This window comes from Pelodiscus sinensis, chromosome 4, assembly GCF_052426305.1.
Source record: "Pelodiscus sinensis isolate ZL-2025 chromosome 4, ASM5242630v1, whole genome shotgun sequence".
In the NCBI taxonomy this organism is placed as follows: Eukaryota; Metazoa; Chordata; order Testudines; family Trionychidae; genus Pelodiscus; species Pelodiscus sinensis.
In genome coordinates, this window is record NC_143055.1 from 128,642,066 (window position 1) to 128,658,371 (window position 16,306).

Here is a 16,306-nt window from a genome sequence, read left to right on the forward strand (position 1 = left end):
GGAACACATCCAACCAAAGCCAGTAACCCTTAATGACTGTCTAACAGTCTGGAGTCCCCCTTCATGTTCCTGCTCAGTTGCCTCATGGATCTCTAGTTTCACTTTACGGAAAACGTGAAAACTCCTCAATCACCTCTTATTTTCTGCCAGTGTTTCAAGTGGTGTGGCTTGCTCCATTCCTTTCCTTGTTCACACCCTGAAGATTACGGTTGTGCCTGGCAAATAGGAATGCTGGGAACAGACTGGAATTCAATTATGACTTCAGTCAGCGGAGGGGTCAGAGCTACAAAAGGTCATATCCCAATACAGTGGCTACTTAACAGGCATCTCTGACCACCCATAATTTCAAACCTTCCAGGAAATCAGGAGTGTCCAGGATAATCCATTCAGGCAACACCACCCTTATTTCATGATGAGGACCAAATGGACAACACCATTCTAGTCTTTGCGGGGGACCAGGGTGGAGCAGATAGCTCAGCAAAACATCATATCTGAGCAGCAGGCAACACATAAAAAGCAGAGGAAACCGGATCAGTTTGAGGTCCTGGAAAAGCCAGTAATGCAGCTGCAGAGGCAGAGAATCCACATGGATTTTGTGGACATGGGACAATTTGGACCAAATGATCAGATCCAACATTTGGTTGCACATGCGTTGCTTAAAATGCAAATTCCTCGTCGGAAGAAAAGCTGCTTGGATGAAGATTTCATTCAGTTTGTTAGAGAGAAGCCCCTGTATATGCTGCAGCAACTGGGCCTGTACCCAGAGCAAAGCCTTTGGTTCTGCAGTACTCTTATGTGGCAGACAAATTCTGTCACAGTATCATTTAAATAATGATAATTATTCAATGAATGAAATATGGAAATGAATATGCCATTCAGACCAGTCTCCTCTGTTTTATGTATTTTCAGTTAAATTCCATTTTATGTTCCAGTTTCAGGGTGCCACAGATCTTGTTTTTAACTGAAAAAGCACAGCTGCATGAGATACTGGCAGGAGGAGCACTGCTAGCAGATCTAGAGAAGTGATTATTCCCCTTTATTTGGCTCTGCTGAGGCCACATCGGGAGTAGAGGGCCCCCCTCTATATGAGAACGGATGTGGACGCATTGGAGAGGGTCCAGTGGAGGGCGACCAAAATGATTAGGGGGGCTGGAGCATGTGACCTATGAGAAGCTGAGGGATTTGGGTTTGTTTCGTTTGCAGAAGAGAAGAGTGAGGGGGGATTCGATAGCAGCCTTCAACTTCCTGAAGGGAGGTTCCAAAGAGGATGGAGAGAGGCTGTTCTCAGTAGTGACAGGTGGCAGAACAAGGAGCAATGGTCTCAAGTTGTGGTGGGGGAAGTCCAGGTTGGATATTAGGAAAAACTATTTCACTAGGAGGGTGGGGAAGCACTGGAAGGGGTTCCCTAGGGAGGGGGTGGAATCTCCATCCCTAGAGGTTTTTAAGTCTCGGCTTGACAAAGCCCTGGCTGGGTTGATTTTATGGGATTGGTCCTGCCTTGGGCAGGGGGCTGGACTTGATGACCTCCTGAGGTCTCTTCCAGCTCTCTGATTCTAGGAGAAAGCAGATTATTTTGGGTTCAGAACATTTGAAGCTTTTGGCAGCTGGAGATGAGGATGTTTCTGGTAAAATGTTTGGGATTGAGGATGTTTCTGGTAAAATGATCGATGAAATTATTAATATAGTTTAAAATGCTGTCTGTAGGTTTCAGAGTTAACATACATATGAAATGAAAGGGGCAGTTGTGGCCACTCAGAGTTAATATTTCAGGTAGTATATGGACTCAAGACAACAATACTAAACAGGTGTACACTCACCTATCCTTTCAAAGTGTCTGCCACAATAATAAAGGCTGGAAACAACAACAGTTAAAACAAAATGATTCCAAAGCATGATTGTAGGGTATGTGACAGACCCAACAAAAAATACCAAGACTGCATAGTGAAAAAGGCCTTGGTTATAGGTTAAAGACATAATGATACTTTGTTATGGGCAGTTCTGGACAGGGAGCATGCAAAATATCTGTGTTTCTGCTACAGCACCACCTTGTGTTACATGGAGCTCTATAACAGCTTGTGGTATTTGTAAAGCAATCACTCCATCCCTGAGAACTCTAATGCTTGCAAAATGCTTATTAGTGAGACAAGATATGAAGCAATTTTTTTGTGTGTGTTTACAGAGACCTGAAGAAGAGCTCTGGGTGAGCTCAAAAGCTTGTCTATGAAGTTGCTCCAATAAGAGATCTTACCTCACCCAACCAACATCCTAGGATTGGCCTGGATACAACACTGGCTACAAAATACTTATGTAAGTCACTGGGTGCATTTACTAAGATTACTTGGGCATGCAGAGGAACACACAGGGCCACACAGAACATGGGTAGCAACGTATACAGACTTCATTGAACTTAAGATACCTTAAGAAAACATGAGTGGTTCTGAAGAAGTGGGCTGTGCCCATGAAAGCTTATGATTATTTTATTTATTTTTTTATATATATAGTCTCCAAGGTGCTAAAGGACCAATTTTTTTTTTAAGTTACAGACTAACACGGCTACCCCTCTGAGACTTTGATTAGTTACCCATATCTAGACACCTTCCTGCGTTACAGCTTGGTAAAGTTTTTTGACGGAAACTTTTTTAGGAGACAAATACAGATTTGTGCCATCAGAACTCTGCAATAATTTGTGTCTGTTTTGCTGAATGGCTTCAATTAAAAAAAAAATCTTAAAAAAAATAAACTGATTTTTTTCAGAATGATTGCAGCACTGTTCTGTTGCCTTACATAACAGATACTTTCTGTGAAGAACCCTGATTTTTTTATTTCATTTATTTCCAAAACAATGCATATTATATTAGAGCGGAGGGTATACACTACTGCCATCATACAGTTTTATGATTTCTGCTGTATCAGTGAAAACTGAAAGAGAAAAATTAAAACAGCTAAAAAACAAACCAGTGATGCCATCACTTATAATTAAAAAAATAAAAACCAAGCTCTGTCAAGCCCAATCACAAGAGATGAGACAAGAAGATCACTGCATTACCACTCTTTAAAATAGACTCTGCCTTAGCTGCCACGTCGAACCTTTAAAAGAGCCAAAGTGATTAATCCTCCATCATCCCCGTTTGGTTTGGCAAACTCTCTGTGCAAACCAGTCCGTGTTTTGGTTTCAGTTTCAAGATCCGACAAAAGAAGTGTTCATGCCAGCACAGCTTTATCAGACCCTGGAAACATAATACACACGTTTCCCCAGGAACTGACAAACTAACTTGGGTGACAACAGCAACAGATTTGCTTTGCTTCACAGCTTTGCTTCTGCCTTTAATCTCAGCCCAAGCTGAAAGCTATTTACTATTATCTTCTTTGGGAGGGTCTGTTTTTATGGGATACTCCCCTATGCAACAGGGTCCAGGGACAGTGTAGATGCAGCTCTATGCTGAATATTTATAACCCTCTCATAGGACGTTTATAATCCACCGGGAAAGATTGAAATATACCTCGGGAGACACTCACCTTTTTCCGATTTCCGCAGCAAGTAGTAGGCATTAGTGGAACTACCACATCCCATGATCTCCAAACAGTGCTCCTATGGGATTGCAAACAAATACGGTATCGTCAAAATCAAGTACAGGCTGAGCCTCTCTAATCTGGCACTCTCAGGACCTAATTGATTCCAAACAAGTGAATGTTCTGGACTACAGGAGGTCAATGTTGTCTAGCAGCATTACCAACACTTCTACTGCTTACTATGCGGCTAGAGGACATTTAGGGGTAAATTAGAGCTAAATAACAACTCAGAACACAGAGCTAGGACTGGGGGCTGTAAACAAACTTTAAGGGACCACAGGAAACTTTGCCACACCTATGAAAAGTGGACATCCTGCTAACTAAAATTATTCCGGACAATGGATGTTTCTGGAGGAGAGAGTTCTGGATTAGAGAGGTTCAACCTGTATGCAGCACCAGGAAGAGCATTCACATTCAAACTCAGGATGGGTGATCTGCGTTCCAAGCTGCTGGGAGCCAATCATAACTATATTAATACTCAGTAAGGCTCAGAAGTCACAGCATTACAGGTGATCTCTCTCAATTTAAGTATAACCCTGACATCTCAATTTTCCCAACATACCGTACATCTGTGCACAACCTGGCTGGGACAGAGTCTTTTGGCAAGGTCACCACTTGGATTGTTCCAGCTTCAGGTCAGAGATATGGAAGGACATTTTGGAGGTATTTTGTTTTTTAACTAAACTGAAATGCTTTTGAATGCTGGGTGCCTACATGCATTATGTCCCTCAATCAGGTAGAGCAGGGCTACTCAACTTTGGAAGCCCTGGGGGACACAATGATATTCACAGCACGTGCCGAGGACCGCAACTTAAGTGTGGTTGCATATACATGCAACTATATATGCAAATAGCTTTTCACACTGGCAGGCATGAATACAAAGATTGAGGCAAGACTACACAACACACAGGGCCCGTTTTAAGTCCGTTCTGCTGATATTAATAAAATGCAATATTTACCCGATTTCCACCCATATGACAGCACTTTTAATAAACAATGACAGTCCAGGAATTTTACTACTAAAATGCATATCAACAGAAGACTATTATATTGACAACTTTTTTTGGTTTGGCTCCCACCCGTGGGCTGCGTGTTGAGCCCTGCGTAAACCCAAACCACACTGCGGGCCACAAACAAATGGGCAGCGTGTTGAGTAGCTCTGAGATAAAGTATTTAAGTATCAACATTTTAATATAGATTCCTAACTTTAGTCTCCCAAATTTGAAGGTATCTAGGTAACCCATAATGGCAACTGGCATGAGCCTTTGTTTGATTTATAAAACGTTCAAGGTTGTTACAGAATATTTCTGCAACCTAGACTAGAATTTATGATTTGCCTAAGAAATTCAGGCCAAATGGCTTTGTCTGAGGCAAGAGTGCACACAAACATGCCAAAGGATTAGATCATTTTCACCTGGAAACCATGCACATTACCACTGCTCATTCAGAAATTCAACCTCAATGGCAGGATCAAAATAAGAAGAGGTTGTAGAGGTGCAGATAAACGAAAGGATTGTCTGAGATAAGCCTGCAAGCAGGAAAGATGGGTTAAGAAGCTCGATGGAGACAGGCATTTCTTATGTATGCATGGGTTGAATTGGACTGGAGAATCAAGGGAGACAGATCAGGTAGCTTCCCAAAAGGCTAACTACAATAAAGTCAGTTAGAATAGGCCAACTAAAGGACTGTATTCGCTGAGCATGAAAGAACAAGTTTAACCACAAGGCTTTCTTTTGGAAAAGTAGGAACATCATAGCATGAGAATAATCCAAAGTGATCCCCAAGCACATCATGTCTGCAAGCAACTCTTTTGTATGAGTCTTGCCTTCCCCCTGCCCTCATCAAGGCCCGACCCAGATCAGACGTCCTCGACATGACAATACCTAACTCTGGGGCTGCACTATTGCACTGGGTGTCTGCATTTGCACACACCCGGATGTGCCACTTCATCCCTAATGACGAGGAATTAAAAGACAGGGACAGCGTTTAAATCTATTTGCTACATCGCCGCTGAGTCGAGGTGAGGCTAAAATAAACAGTTAGCTGTCATAAGAAAATAATCAGCTTGGTTAAGTAAATGCCGCTTTTCCTCACCTTTGGGTTTTGCACCTGGGGGATATTACACCACCAAAGAATTGCTTGGATCCCAGTCATTCCCATTAATTTCACCATCGCCAAGGGTGCATGTGCACAGCAACTAGCTGGCTCACAATTTAGGAATCAGACCAATTGTGAAACCTCTCACTCTGGAGACAACCCCATGGGATTCCTTTTTCACCATTCAACCTGTGATGGGTTTTGGAGACCACGGACACAGGCTATGACCTCACACTCTGCCCAGGTACAGAAGAAAACTAGAACGAGCAGAAGGCGGCTAACACAGCGAAGGCGTTCCTCTCCGTTCCTTCTGAGGAAGGCGAACTGCTTTGGTTCGTGACAGAAGGAAGCAAGTTTGGTACAAAAGCTTGTGCGACAGAAGCCTGCATGTTAGGAAGCTGCCATGAAAGGGACAGGAAGCGTTTCTGTCAGCAATCGTCCTGGGCAACCTCTCGGTCACACGCATTCAACGGATGGTGACACATCAGTCACAGACAGCACCATGTAAAAACTAGGGATTTCCAACAGTATTCTTGGGAGACAGAAATATGGCTGGGAGGGAGGTAGGGTGGCAGGAAAGGGCCTGACTGAGAGGCAAGGAAGGAAGAGATTCATAGTGAGAGTGGCAGACCAGAACTCAACTAGTTTTGTAGAACACAGAATCAACAGATGGTAGAGGCTTTTCCTCCTCACTCTGAAGGACAGAGGCCTCGCTTTTCCTCTTCCTCTGCACCCGGTTCCTTAAAATGGCCAGACGGTCTAACCAAAAATACCAAACACCTCCACCCCCCCCCCAACCCCCCCACCGGGGATAAAATTCTGTTGGGGGGGGGGAAGGGGGAGACCAAAGTTGTTGAGGGGAAAAAAAAAAAAGACTCCGAGAGTTATTAAGCAAAAAATAAATAAATAAAACAAACAGCATGGCCCTTTCAGTGCATGTAGAGTCAGAATAGGTATAGGAACAGGGGAGTGGTTGAGCACTAAGACCCAGGGAAAACATTGCTTCCCCTTGGTCTTTAGGCTTTTTTCTGGTGGCCATTTTGTTTTCTTGATCAAGCCAGATTCCCTGCGGAACCAGGTAAGCAGACGGTCTAGGGGCTCGGGGGTAGGCCAGGGGCTGGGCCCAGTTGCCGAGTGTGTCATGGGGTTGCCAGGTGTCCGGTATTTTCGCCTCCACCAGCGGGGAAAAACCAGAAAATACTGGACATTTTAGGTGTCCGGTATTTTCTGATTTTTTTTTTTAACCGAAAGGCGAAAATACTGGACTGTCTGGGTCAATACCGGACACCTGGCAACCCTACGTGTGTAGTTAATTAAAGAAGAGAGATACACTAATTAAAGAAGCCTAAGAGGAATTGCATGAAGAGTCAAAGGGCACAGCTGGTGCTCACCTCCGTAGGAAATCGAGTTCTGTTTTGGTTGCATGAAAGGTGCCAAATCAGTGTGAGAGCCAGCTGCAGGCCCAGCATTAAATCCCCACCCCGACTGGGACATGGCAGAGAGGTGGCCAGTCCTAGACTCCAGCCGGCAGGGGCGGGAGCAGCCGAACAGGGAAGCCCTGGGCATGCCCATCTAAGCTGTCCAGTGGTCGGGCTTCCCCGGATTGCGAGGGCTCTGTGTGGGTGGGGCAGTGGTGCCCTTCTAGAACTCCGGGCATCGCTAGCTGAGCCGCACGGCTGCCTCCCCGGGTTGCAAGTGAAGTGGGTGTGCCTACGGGCTGCAGCTGGGGGATGCTCTGAGCAAGACCCCGGGATTGCTTTGCAGAGCCCTACCCGCATAGGAGAGCCACGATTGGTCCGCAGGGCTGTCAGTCAACAGAGATCTTGGGGTGGGAGGGGCCTTGCTACAATGCACTTGGTGAGTGGAGGATGGGGAGGATCTAACAGAGACTGCCCCCCCCCCCAACCCCTTCCATATGCCTTCTCCTCTCTGACTCGCCCATTCTCTCTGCAGGCAGGGGTCATAGACTTGTGACTAAGAGGGGGCACTGCCCAGTGACGGGGAGGGGGGCGGCACTTCCAGGTGATTTAGGGATATATGGAGATGGGAGGCAATTGTGGGAAAAGAATCATAATGCTCTCTGCGGGACACCAGCTGTGCAAGGCAGCAGCATCAGGCCCACCATGGGATACCCCACACGCTGTTCCAGCTGAGTGGTCTGCTTTGATCCCCATCCCCGCCCTAGGAACCACCCTGCTGTCTAACCCTAGACATCGACTCAGTTGGACTGCCAGGGACAGATCAGCCCTCCTGGGTCTCCGCCGTTGCTGAGTCTCACACGACCCCACGGACAGGACTTCTGGAAAACCAGACAACAGCAGAACACAGTGGGGTGTGGATCTTTCTCCACCTAGCTGTGATGCCACCTTGTCATTTGTATTACCAAAGCGGCCAGGACCTCACAGGGCTGTACAAAAACAGATGAGACAACCCCTACCCTAATGAGTCTAAATGCATGGAAATCAGGTCAGCCAACAGATATTTTAAGCAAAGCAGCAGGAATGATACACTGCACAATGACCAAGCACACCGATGCTTCAAACCAGAGCAGAACAGATGGGGGAAAAAACACTACAAGACAAAAGAAAGACGATTGTGTTGCCCGTCAGGTTGAGCCGGCCAGCAAAGCAGCACAAGTTGCATCTTCATGAAAACACAAAAATATATCCACGGTGCACTATCTGAAACCCAGGAGCGTTGTCATAATCCCTGCACTTAAATACTTACACTTGTAAGAGTCCGCGACGCCTACCAATGCAGTATAGGTACTCCCCTGTTGGCTCAAGTCTCAAACTTTACAATAAATCTTTGCAGACGTGCAGGTCTGTTTTGATGGTTCTTATTGCTGAGATCACAGAATTTTCTAAACGCCCAGGACACACACGTTAAAAAGGCAAATGATTAATAAGAAGTAAGGTTTGAGTCAGAGCATGCCTTAGAAAAACGAAATAAACTCGCAAGTCAGAGTTCAAAGTTTCTGGGGGCAAGCCAAGAACTAATATGCTTTATAAAACTTCGTGGCAACATCTCTGGAACGTGGCCACGCCTGCTGCAAAAAGGAATGTGCTCCCCGTCGTTGACAAGAAATAAATACATAAACATAAAAGCCCAACCACCAGAAACAAATGCAAGGTAACTGGCGCCGAAGGCCCAACAGCCTGGCTGCAAACACACGTGTGCCACTGTTTGCTGTACGGCTGGATCTGGGCTCAGGCGGACAAGGTTGTTATGGCTTATCAACACACGGTCTTTTCCATATGAGCAGCAAGGGAGCTTGGCCAAGAGCACTGTAGTTAGAAAACAACGCTGTCCCTTGCAGCCAACTCTGGAACAACTTCATCACGGTCTGCCCAGGTGTTTTTAGGGACCCTACTGCACAAGACACCGCTACAAAGAAAAAAGGAAAAGAAAACTTACCTTTGCTACCAATAGGTTAAGGAAAGATTTCTTGGGATCCACACTTCAAAGCTCTCTGGTTATTTTTAATGTGCTTCGTGCATTTATATAATCAGCATTTGCTGCCCACCAGGATCAAAAGTCTGAGATGCTTTAACCAGACGTTCCCATCCGCCGCCTTAAAATGATGAACGAGCTACTCCAAGCATATTTTCCCCTTCGCCGCTCCAGGAAAACTCCCATTTCCTTCTGAACGTCCAGCATGAAGAACGTGTGCTGGTCCCCAGACAGAACACAGACCCCGATGGTGTATTTACTGCAAGGTTGTTTTGAGAAGCTTTCCAAAGCCTTCCCATGTGACACTTACAAAAGACCACAGATCTGAAGGGGATTAGGATTACCAACGGGGATCAGGGATGGGAAACACAGCACGCCGGCCTCTCGTGTCTCAGCCCTTGTACATCTTCCTGCTGCCCTTAGTCACATGCTCTCTCTCAGTCCCGACATTGGGAGGGAAGGTCCCTTGTTCGGGGTACATTAGGTCAGGGTTCCACTGTGCAGAAATAGAAGGCTATGGGTGAGAGGACATAGGCAAATTGGCCTGTGGCCAGGTCTTCTTGGCAGCAGGGAGGCCTAGTGGTTAGGTCCCGGATTTAGCTGGCGGGAAAGGGCTGCAGAGCCCTGCCGCTGGTGCCCCAGGAGGCCTACTATCTGAGAACAGTCCTTAAATTTGGGGCACGACCCCAAGACTCCAAGTTTCCCCCTCCTCAGCGAGGGTTCCTCCCTTTTGTCCAAGGGGGTGGGGTTGGAGGCTGACTTGCGCCTGTGGCTGGCCAAGCGGACGGGGTTTAGCGCGGGTCCTGAAGACAGCGGAACCACACTCCTGTCTCCGCACTGGTCAGCGCCTAATTGAGGCAGGCTCCTTCCTTTTATCCTTTCTCCAGACCTTGGCTACAGGTAAAGCGGGGTGGGGCTAGCTGGGCCAAAAGGCTTTGTTTAACCCCTGTGACGCCAGGCCCTCCTCTCTCCACTCCCTCATATGGCCAAATGAAAACCCAAACGTGAACGCTCCCAGTTCCTGGAGTGCAGAATGGCTTTGTCCGCTCCTCTTTTGGTTCCCTTTAAGATTAATCAGACAAAACACTTTGAAGTAAGTAATAGAGAAGCCATGAAGAGATACCCTGGTCAGCACAGGGCAGTTCAGCACAGGGCCACTTGTCATCACCTACAACCCCCAACTTAAACCTGTCCAACACATTATCAATAAACTACAGCCTATACTGGAACAGGATACCATACTCCAAGAGGCTCTGGGAGACAGACCCATAGTCTCCTATAGACAACCACCTAACCTCAAGATGATTCTTACCAACAACCACAGGACATACCACACTAACACCAACCCTGGTACCTTCCCTTGCAACAAACCCCGTTGCCAGCTTTGTCCACATATTCATTCTGCCGATACCATTATTGGACCTAACCAAGTGAGTTATAAGATCAAGAACACATATTCCTGCGCATCCAGAAATATAATCTATGCTATCATGTGCCGAAAGTGTCTGTCTGCTATGTACATTGGACAAACATCTCAGACACTTCGCCAAAGGATTAATGCCCACAAAACAGATATCAGACAAGATCACAAAGAAAAAACAGTTTCTTGCTATTTTAACCAGAAAGGACACTCTCTCAATGACTTAACCACCTGCATTCTGCTACAAAGACCTTTTACATCTGCACTTGAAAGGGAATCCTCTGAACTGTCATTCATGTTAAAATTCGACACTCTCCAAAAAGGAATGAACACACACTCAGGCTATCTTACCCATTACCAAGATAGCTTCCCCAATTATCACCTCTAATACCATTAACTCACAAACATCCCACTCTCCCCACCTCTAATATCATCAATTCACAGACACTTACCTTCCTTCCTCCCCCCCCCCCCCCCCCCCGCATCCCCCTCCTGTTCTGAAATGTGATTTGTCCTTTTCATATGTGTTCATTTTTTTAATTGTATCCTTTGGTATATATGGTTGTGACTATTTTCTTCCACTATTTGATCTGAGGAAGTGGGTCTGGCCCATGAAAGCTCATCACCTAATAAACCATCTTGTTAGTCTTTAAAGTGCTACATTGTCCTGCATTTTGCTTCGGGAATAAAATAGTTTTTTTTAACCAAATGTGCATCCCAATGAACACAGTTTTGCATTCTTATCTAACTTCTGGATTCACATACCTAGGAAGGAGCCTCCTCCACAGTCCTTAGACATTGTAGCTCTAAAATAGTGATAGAAATGCAGCCGTGTTAGTCTGGTGTAGCTGAAACAAAATACAGGACTATGTAGCACTTTAAAGGCTAACAAGCTCTAAAGCATTCATCTGCTGCATAGATGCAAAAATCCTTATTGAATCTTAGGTGCTGGAACTCAGAGTCCTGGAGATGTTGCTACCTTGAAGTGGTTTCCATTCCATACTAGGTTTACAGTTTGGTTCAATGGATCTCAGCACCCCCGCTCCCGGTGCAAATGGTTCTACCACCCCTATACTGAACCGCACTGAAGTTACTCCATCTTTCCTTGAGGCAATCCCTTGCTCAGGAAAAGAAACAAAAAGGCTGAGCAAAGAAACTATTACAAAAGTTGCAGCAACTCTTTGGCACACTGGGGGCCCTGCCATACTTGGAAAAACAACCTAAATGGAAAAAAGCACAAACATGCTTGCACCCACCGCTTACAGCAGATAACCAACAGGCGATTAAAATAGTGGAGGTCAGTTCGTTGCGGACAGGTGTTCACGAGTAATCAGACTGCTGCCGGGTGTTCGTGAAAACTGCTTGGAACAAATCACTTTGAAATGTGTTGGTTTAAACTCTTCAGTGGGTAACTCACAGATGACAAATATCTGCAGAACTGGGATTCATTTGCAAAACAGGAAAAAGACACTATTCACAACAAATGCAATGAGTAATTTGAACATATCTATAAGCCAGGGAGATTCTAGACTTGACCCCTAGCGATTGTAAATCAGCAGGCATCTTAGGAAAAGTCCATAGGTCTTTGCCTATTTATTCCAGCTGAAGATCTGGCCTGCTAGCTTTGTGTGCGGCTCTTATGAGAAGAAATGCGAAAGAGAAAGGCAGGCGCAGCTGCCAGCTCTACAAATTACAGTGAGACAGATAGAGAATTAAAAAGTCAGCGCAGTCCCCTTTATTCCCACATTCTTCTTGGAACCCTGTTTCTCATCAAGTCCACTTCAATGCTACCACAATAACTGATGCTTTTGAGTACACAGGGTCAAAGCAAAAGCTTGCCATGCCTTTATCTAGGTAAACGTAGAGCACTTAGGTAAGTATTGTGGCAAAACTCTGGCAAAACCCAGTGGGCCTTGCATTTCTAGGCAGTTATTGTTTGCCTCAGAGGTTCTCTGTGACCCTTCACCTCACAGCTTCCTGAGCCATCCTCAAAGTCAAAAGATTGGGGTAAAACCCCTCCATAATCCTGGCTTCCCTTTCTAGGAACAGACTTTTGTTTAGTGGTGTGGGGAGGATTGGAGGGAACCCAGGCCCACTGCTCCGGGTTCTGGCCCAGGGAGACTCAGTAGCAGCAACTGGCAGTGTTTTTCCTCTAGCCCCAATACAGCAAACTTTACCCTGTGTCAAATGCTCCCCTAGTATCTTCTCCCTGGTACCTGAGCGAATCTTTCCTGCTTCAGCACAAACTCTTTCCTTTTTGCGATCCTCAGCAACACATTTCCCTCCTCTTGTTCCTTTACTCCTCTCCTTCCCTCCCCCTTGCCTGGGGGAAACCTTTTAAAGTAACCCAGCAGGCCTTAATTGCCTGCAAATGCCTGATTATCCTGCTGCTTCAGACAAGCTCTTAACTAGCCTCAGGTGCCTTGGTTGCTTGGCAGCAGTCTCTGGCAGTTTATTCAGGAATCAGAAGAACATTCACCCATGCAGCATGTCTACCCTCCACCAAACTATTGTAGCCAGATGTCCTGGGTCTGTCACAGTATGTAATAATATAATTTATGCTATCATGTGCCGAAAGTGTCCGTCTGCTATGTACATTAAACAAACATCTCAGACACTTCGCCAAAGGATTAATGCCCACAAAACAGATATCAGACAAGATCACAAAGAGAAAACAGTTTCTTGCCATTTTAACCAGAAAGGACACTCTCTCAATGACTTAACCACCTGCATTCTGCTACAAAGACCTTTTACATCTGCACTTGAAAGGGAATCCTCTGAACTATCATTCATGTTAAAATTCGACACTCTCCGGGAAGGAATGAACAAACACGCAAACTATCTTACCCATTACCAAGATAGCTTCCCCAATTATCACCTCTAATACCATTAGCTCACAGACGTCCCACTCTCCCCACCTCTAATATCATCAATTCACAGACACTTACCTTCCTTCCTCTTTCCCCCCCCCACCCCCCCACTCCCGTTCTGAAATGTGATTTGTCCTTTTCATATGTGTTCATTTTTTTTAATTGTATCCTTTGGTATATATGGTTGTGACTATTTTTTTCCACTATTTGATCTGAGGAAGTGGGTCTGGCCCACGAAAGCTCATCATCTAATAAACCATCTTGTTAGTCTTTAAAGTGCTACATTGTCCTGCATTTTGCTTCACTATGTAATGACATATAGCTAGACACAGCACCAGGAGTTAAAGAGCCTATAAAGCGGTGTTAGGAAAAGCTCACTTGATCAGTTCCACAACATTTCAAGGGATGCTGTGTGGGGATCAGTGTTTTAAAGGAAGCAAAAAAAGTATTTTGCTACACAATGAATTGTATCTAAATTTGATTGCAGAAGAGCACTCCAGGTATGGAGATGCTGTTTGAATTTATCCAGCAATTCAATCTCCTAAAAGATGTAGAAAGGTGGTCAAGCTACATTAAATGCTTGCCCATCATTAATTTTTCACATAAGCCATTGCTGAAAGGACCCTGTGATTCCAAAGAAAAGAGAAAGGAGCAGCAGCAGGCAAAACCAAACACAAATTCTTTTGTCTCCTCCATAGTCATTTTGAGTAAATTTTAGCGTTGCTATCATCTTAGCATGCTGTACATACACCTACTGTGACAAATGGGATCAGAACCCCAAATAAACCATTCAGGTAAGCCCCCTTTAATAACGAAAGGAGGGTGTACACACGGATGGCTCCCCCAGGTAACAATTATTTACACTGGGCTTAAGAGTAAATACAAGTAATTTTATTAAATACAAACAGTAAGATTAAGTGAAAACAGACAAAGCAAATTACAAATTTAAAATAAAAGAAATTACTTAACTAGTTCTAACACACTAAAGTGTATTGCAAACTTACCCTAAAACTGTTATTTCAGGGGGAAAAACAAAACAAAACAAAAAAAACACACCTTCCAAGCCAGGGAAGATATTTTGCTCCCTGGGGTTTCCGGCTCTTCAGGTGTCTCAAAGACCAAGAGACTGAAAACTTTGCATCTTAAGTAGACTTCCTTTTGGGCAGGAATTCTTTGTTCCTACATTCCCCGCTTCCATGGAATATTACCTGGTCAGAACCCTGCTGGAATGGTCACATGTCTTCCTAAGACCAGCCATGCTTAGACTTAACGGACAAAGAAAGCTGTTATCAAGTCATTACGTTGATCACCCACATGTTGAAGTGTTCCCAGCACTGGAAACATCCTTGATGGCTAGCATTTGCACATTAAAAACCACAAACTATTCCAGCCCCATATTTCTAACTTTGCATACAGAAATAATGCAAACACCAAAATAAGAAACACAGATCCAGCAGACCGTGACATTAAAATTGATAGGTTACATGAGATATTTTGTCCAAAGCATCTTTGGGTTATGCATATTTGTGTACACAGGACAATGTCCTACTACATGGGGTGAGGGGGCACATCACAATGCGTGCCCCGATCTGTAATCGCACCTGTAATGGCTGCAAAATTTCTACTGATGTGAACAATCAACTGGGCAAAGGAGATTCAGCCTCTGTTGATCCCCGCAACCCCCTACGACCTGAGGATCCTCCAATCAGTTAGGGAAATAATCAGTGTCGTTAGACCCTAAGCTGAACTAGGCTATTTTGTTCTGGAGGAAAGTACATTCATTGAAAGTGACACCATGCAGAGCTGCTCTGCATGCTTCCTTAGCAAAACACACCCATCTCGCAGAGCGGTAATCTTCAGGGAAAATCAGCCATTCAGATCCAGGGCAAATCGCGCATTCCCATCCACTCTCCAGCAATGCAAAGGGAAGTTTAAACTGTTCTGGGGGCATCAACTGGCAAAAAAACATCCTTCCCTCACCTATCATCTTACGGCCCACATAGGAGCCTCTGACGTGCTGGACCGCAGGAGAACCAGACTGATTCCCAGGTCCTGTGAGAGGTGTACCGGGGCCCCAAGCCCCTGTGTGCTTCAGAATACATATCTGCTTGGCCCTGCTCTGCTCAGAGGAGGGTCGAGGGGTGGGGGAAGAACACAGGCCTATCCACTCACCAGACACACGTCCAGGAACAACAGCAATTTCAGGGGCTGCTGTAAACCTGACACTGTCACAAGACCTTCAGAGCTCTTACTGCCCATTCCAGTCCGCCCTGGGATTGCTCCACCACTCAGTTACTTTTACTCAGGGGTGCTGCTAAAAAAAGGGGATGAAACCAGAAGGCGTCCATTTTGGATGTGAATCACAGACCCCTACGTGCCTGATAAAAGAAGAATGAAATGGCCCTACACAAACCAAAGGAGCCACTGAATATTTTTTATTGCAGTATTTTCTTACTGGTCAACCAAAAATAGAGACTTTTTATTACTAATATACTCATCATTTAAAGTGCATACTGTATTCCAGAACCATGAGTTTAAAAAAAAAAATCCAATACTCCCCCTCTCAAAAATCTTCTAGAAAGTCAGTGTAATTCATAAAATTTAGTAAAACCTTCATTTCAGAACATTAACATCATCAGAATCTGGCAAGTCAGCTTTACCTGAAACACTCAAGGAATTGTTTTGTGCAAAAAAAAACTGCAGTGCATTAATTTACTTTAAAAGTAATGCTGGACTTGGAAAGCTTCAACTTTTCCCCCTTTTGTCTGTTGAGAGAGAGAGAGAGAGAGAGACAGACAGACAGACATGAGAATGGATCTGCACAGAGCAGAGAAATAAATCTAAGTTCTCCAACAAAGGCTGTGTCCAGACTCAGGGGTTTTTTCGGGAAAAGTAG

General features: G+C 45.0%; 1 protein-coding gene across 1 annotated transcript in view; it reads right to left on the bottom strand.

The window, feature by feature from the left end:
* The window catches only part of PPEF2 (protein phosphatase with EF-hand domain 2), a 35,195-nt gene extending 21,712 nt beyond the window's left edge, over window positions 1-13,483 (bottom strand). Inside the window, exon 1 of the mRNA XM_089778130.1 lies at window positions 3,517-13,483. Coding sequence (XP_089634256.1) covers window positions 3,517-3,571 — 55 coding nt within the window. The 5' untranslated portion in view covers window positions 3,572-13,483. The remainder of the gene's footprint in view (window positions 1-3,516) is intronic.
* Between the last annotated feature and the right edge of the window lie 2,823 nt (window positions 13,484-16,306).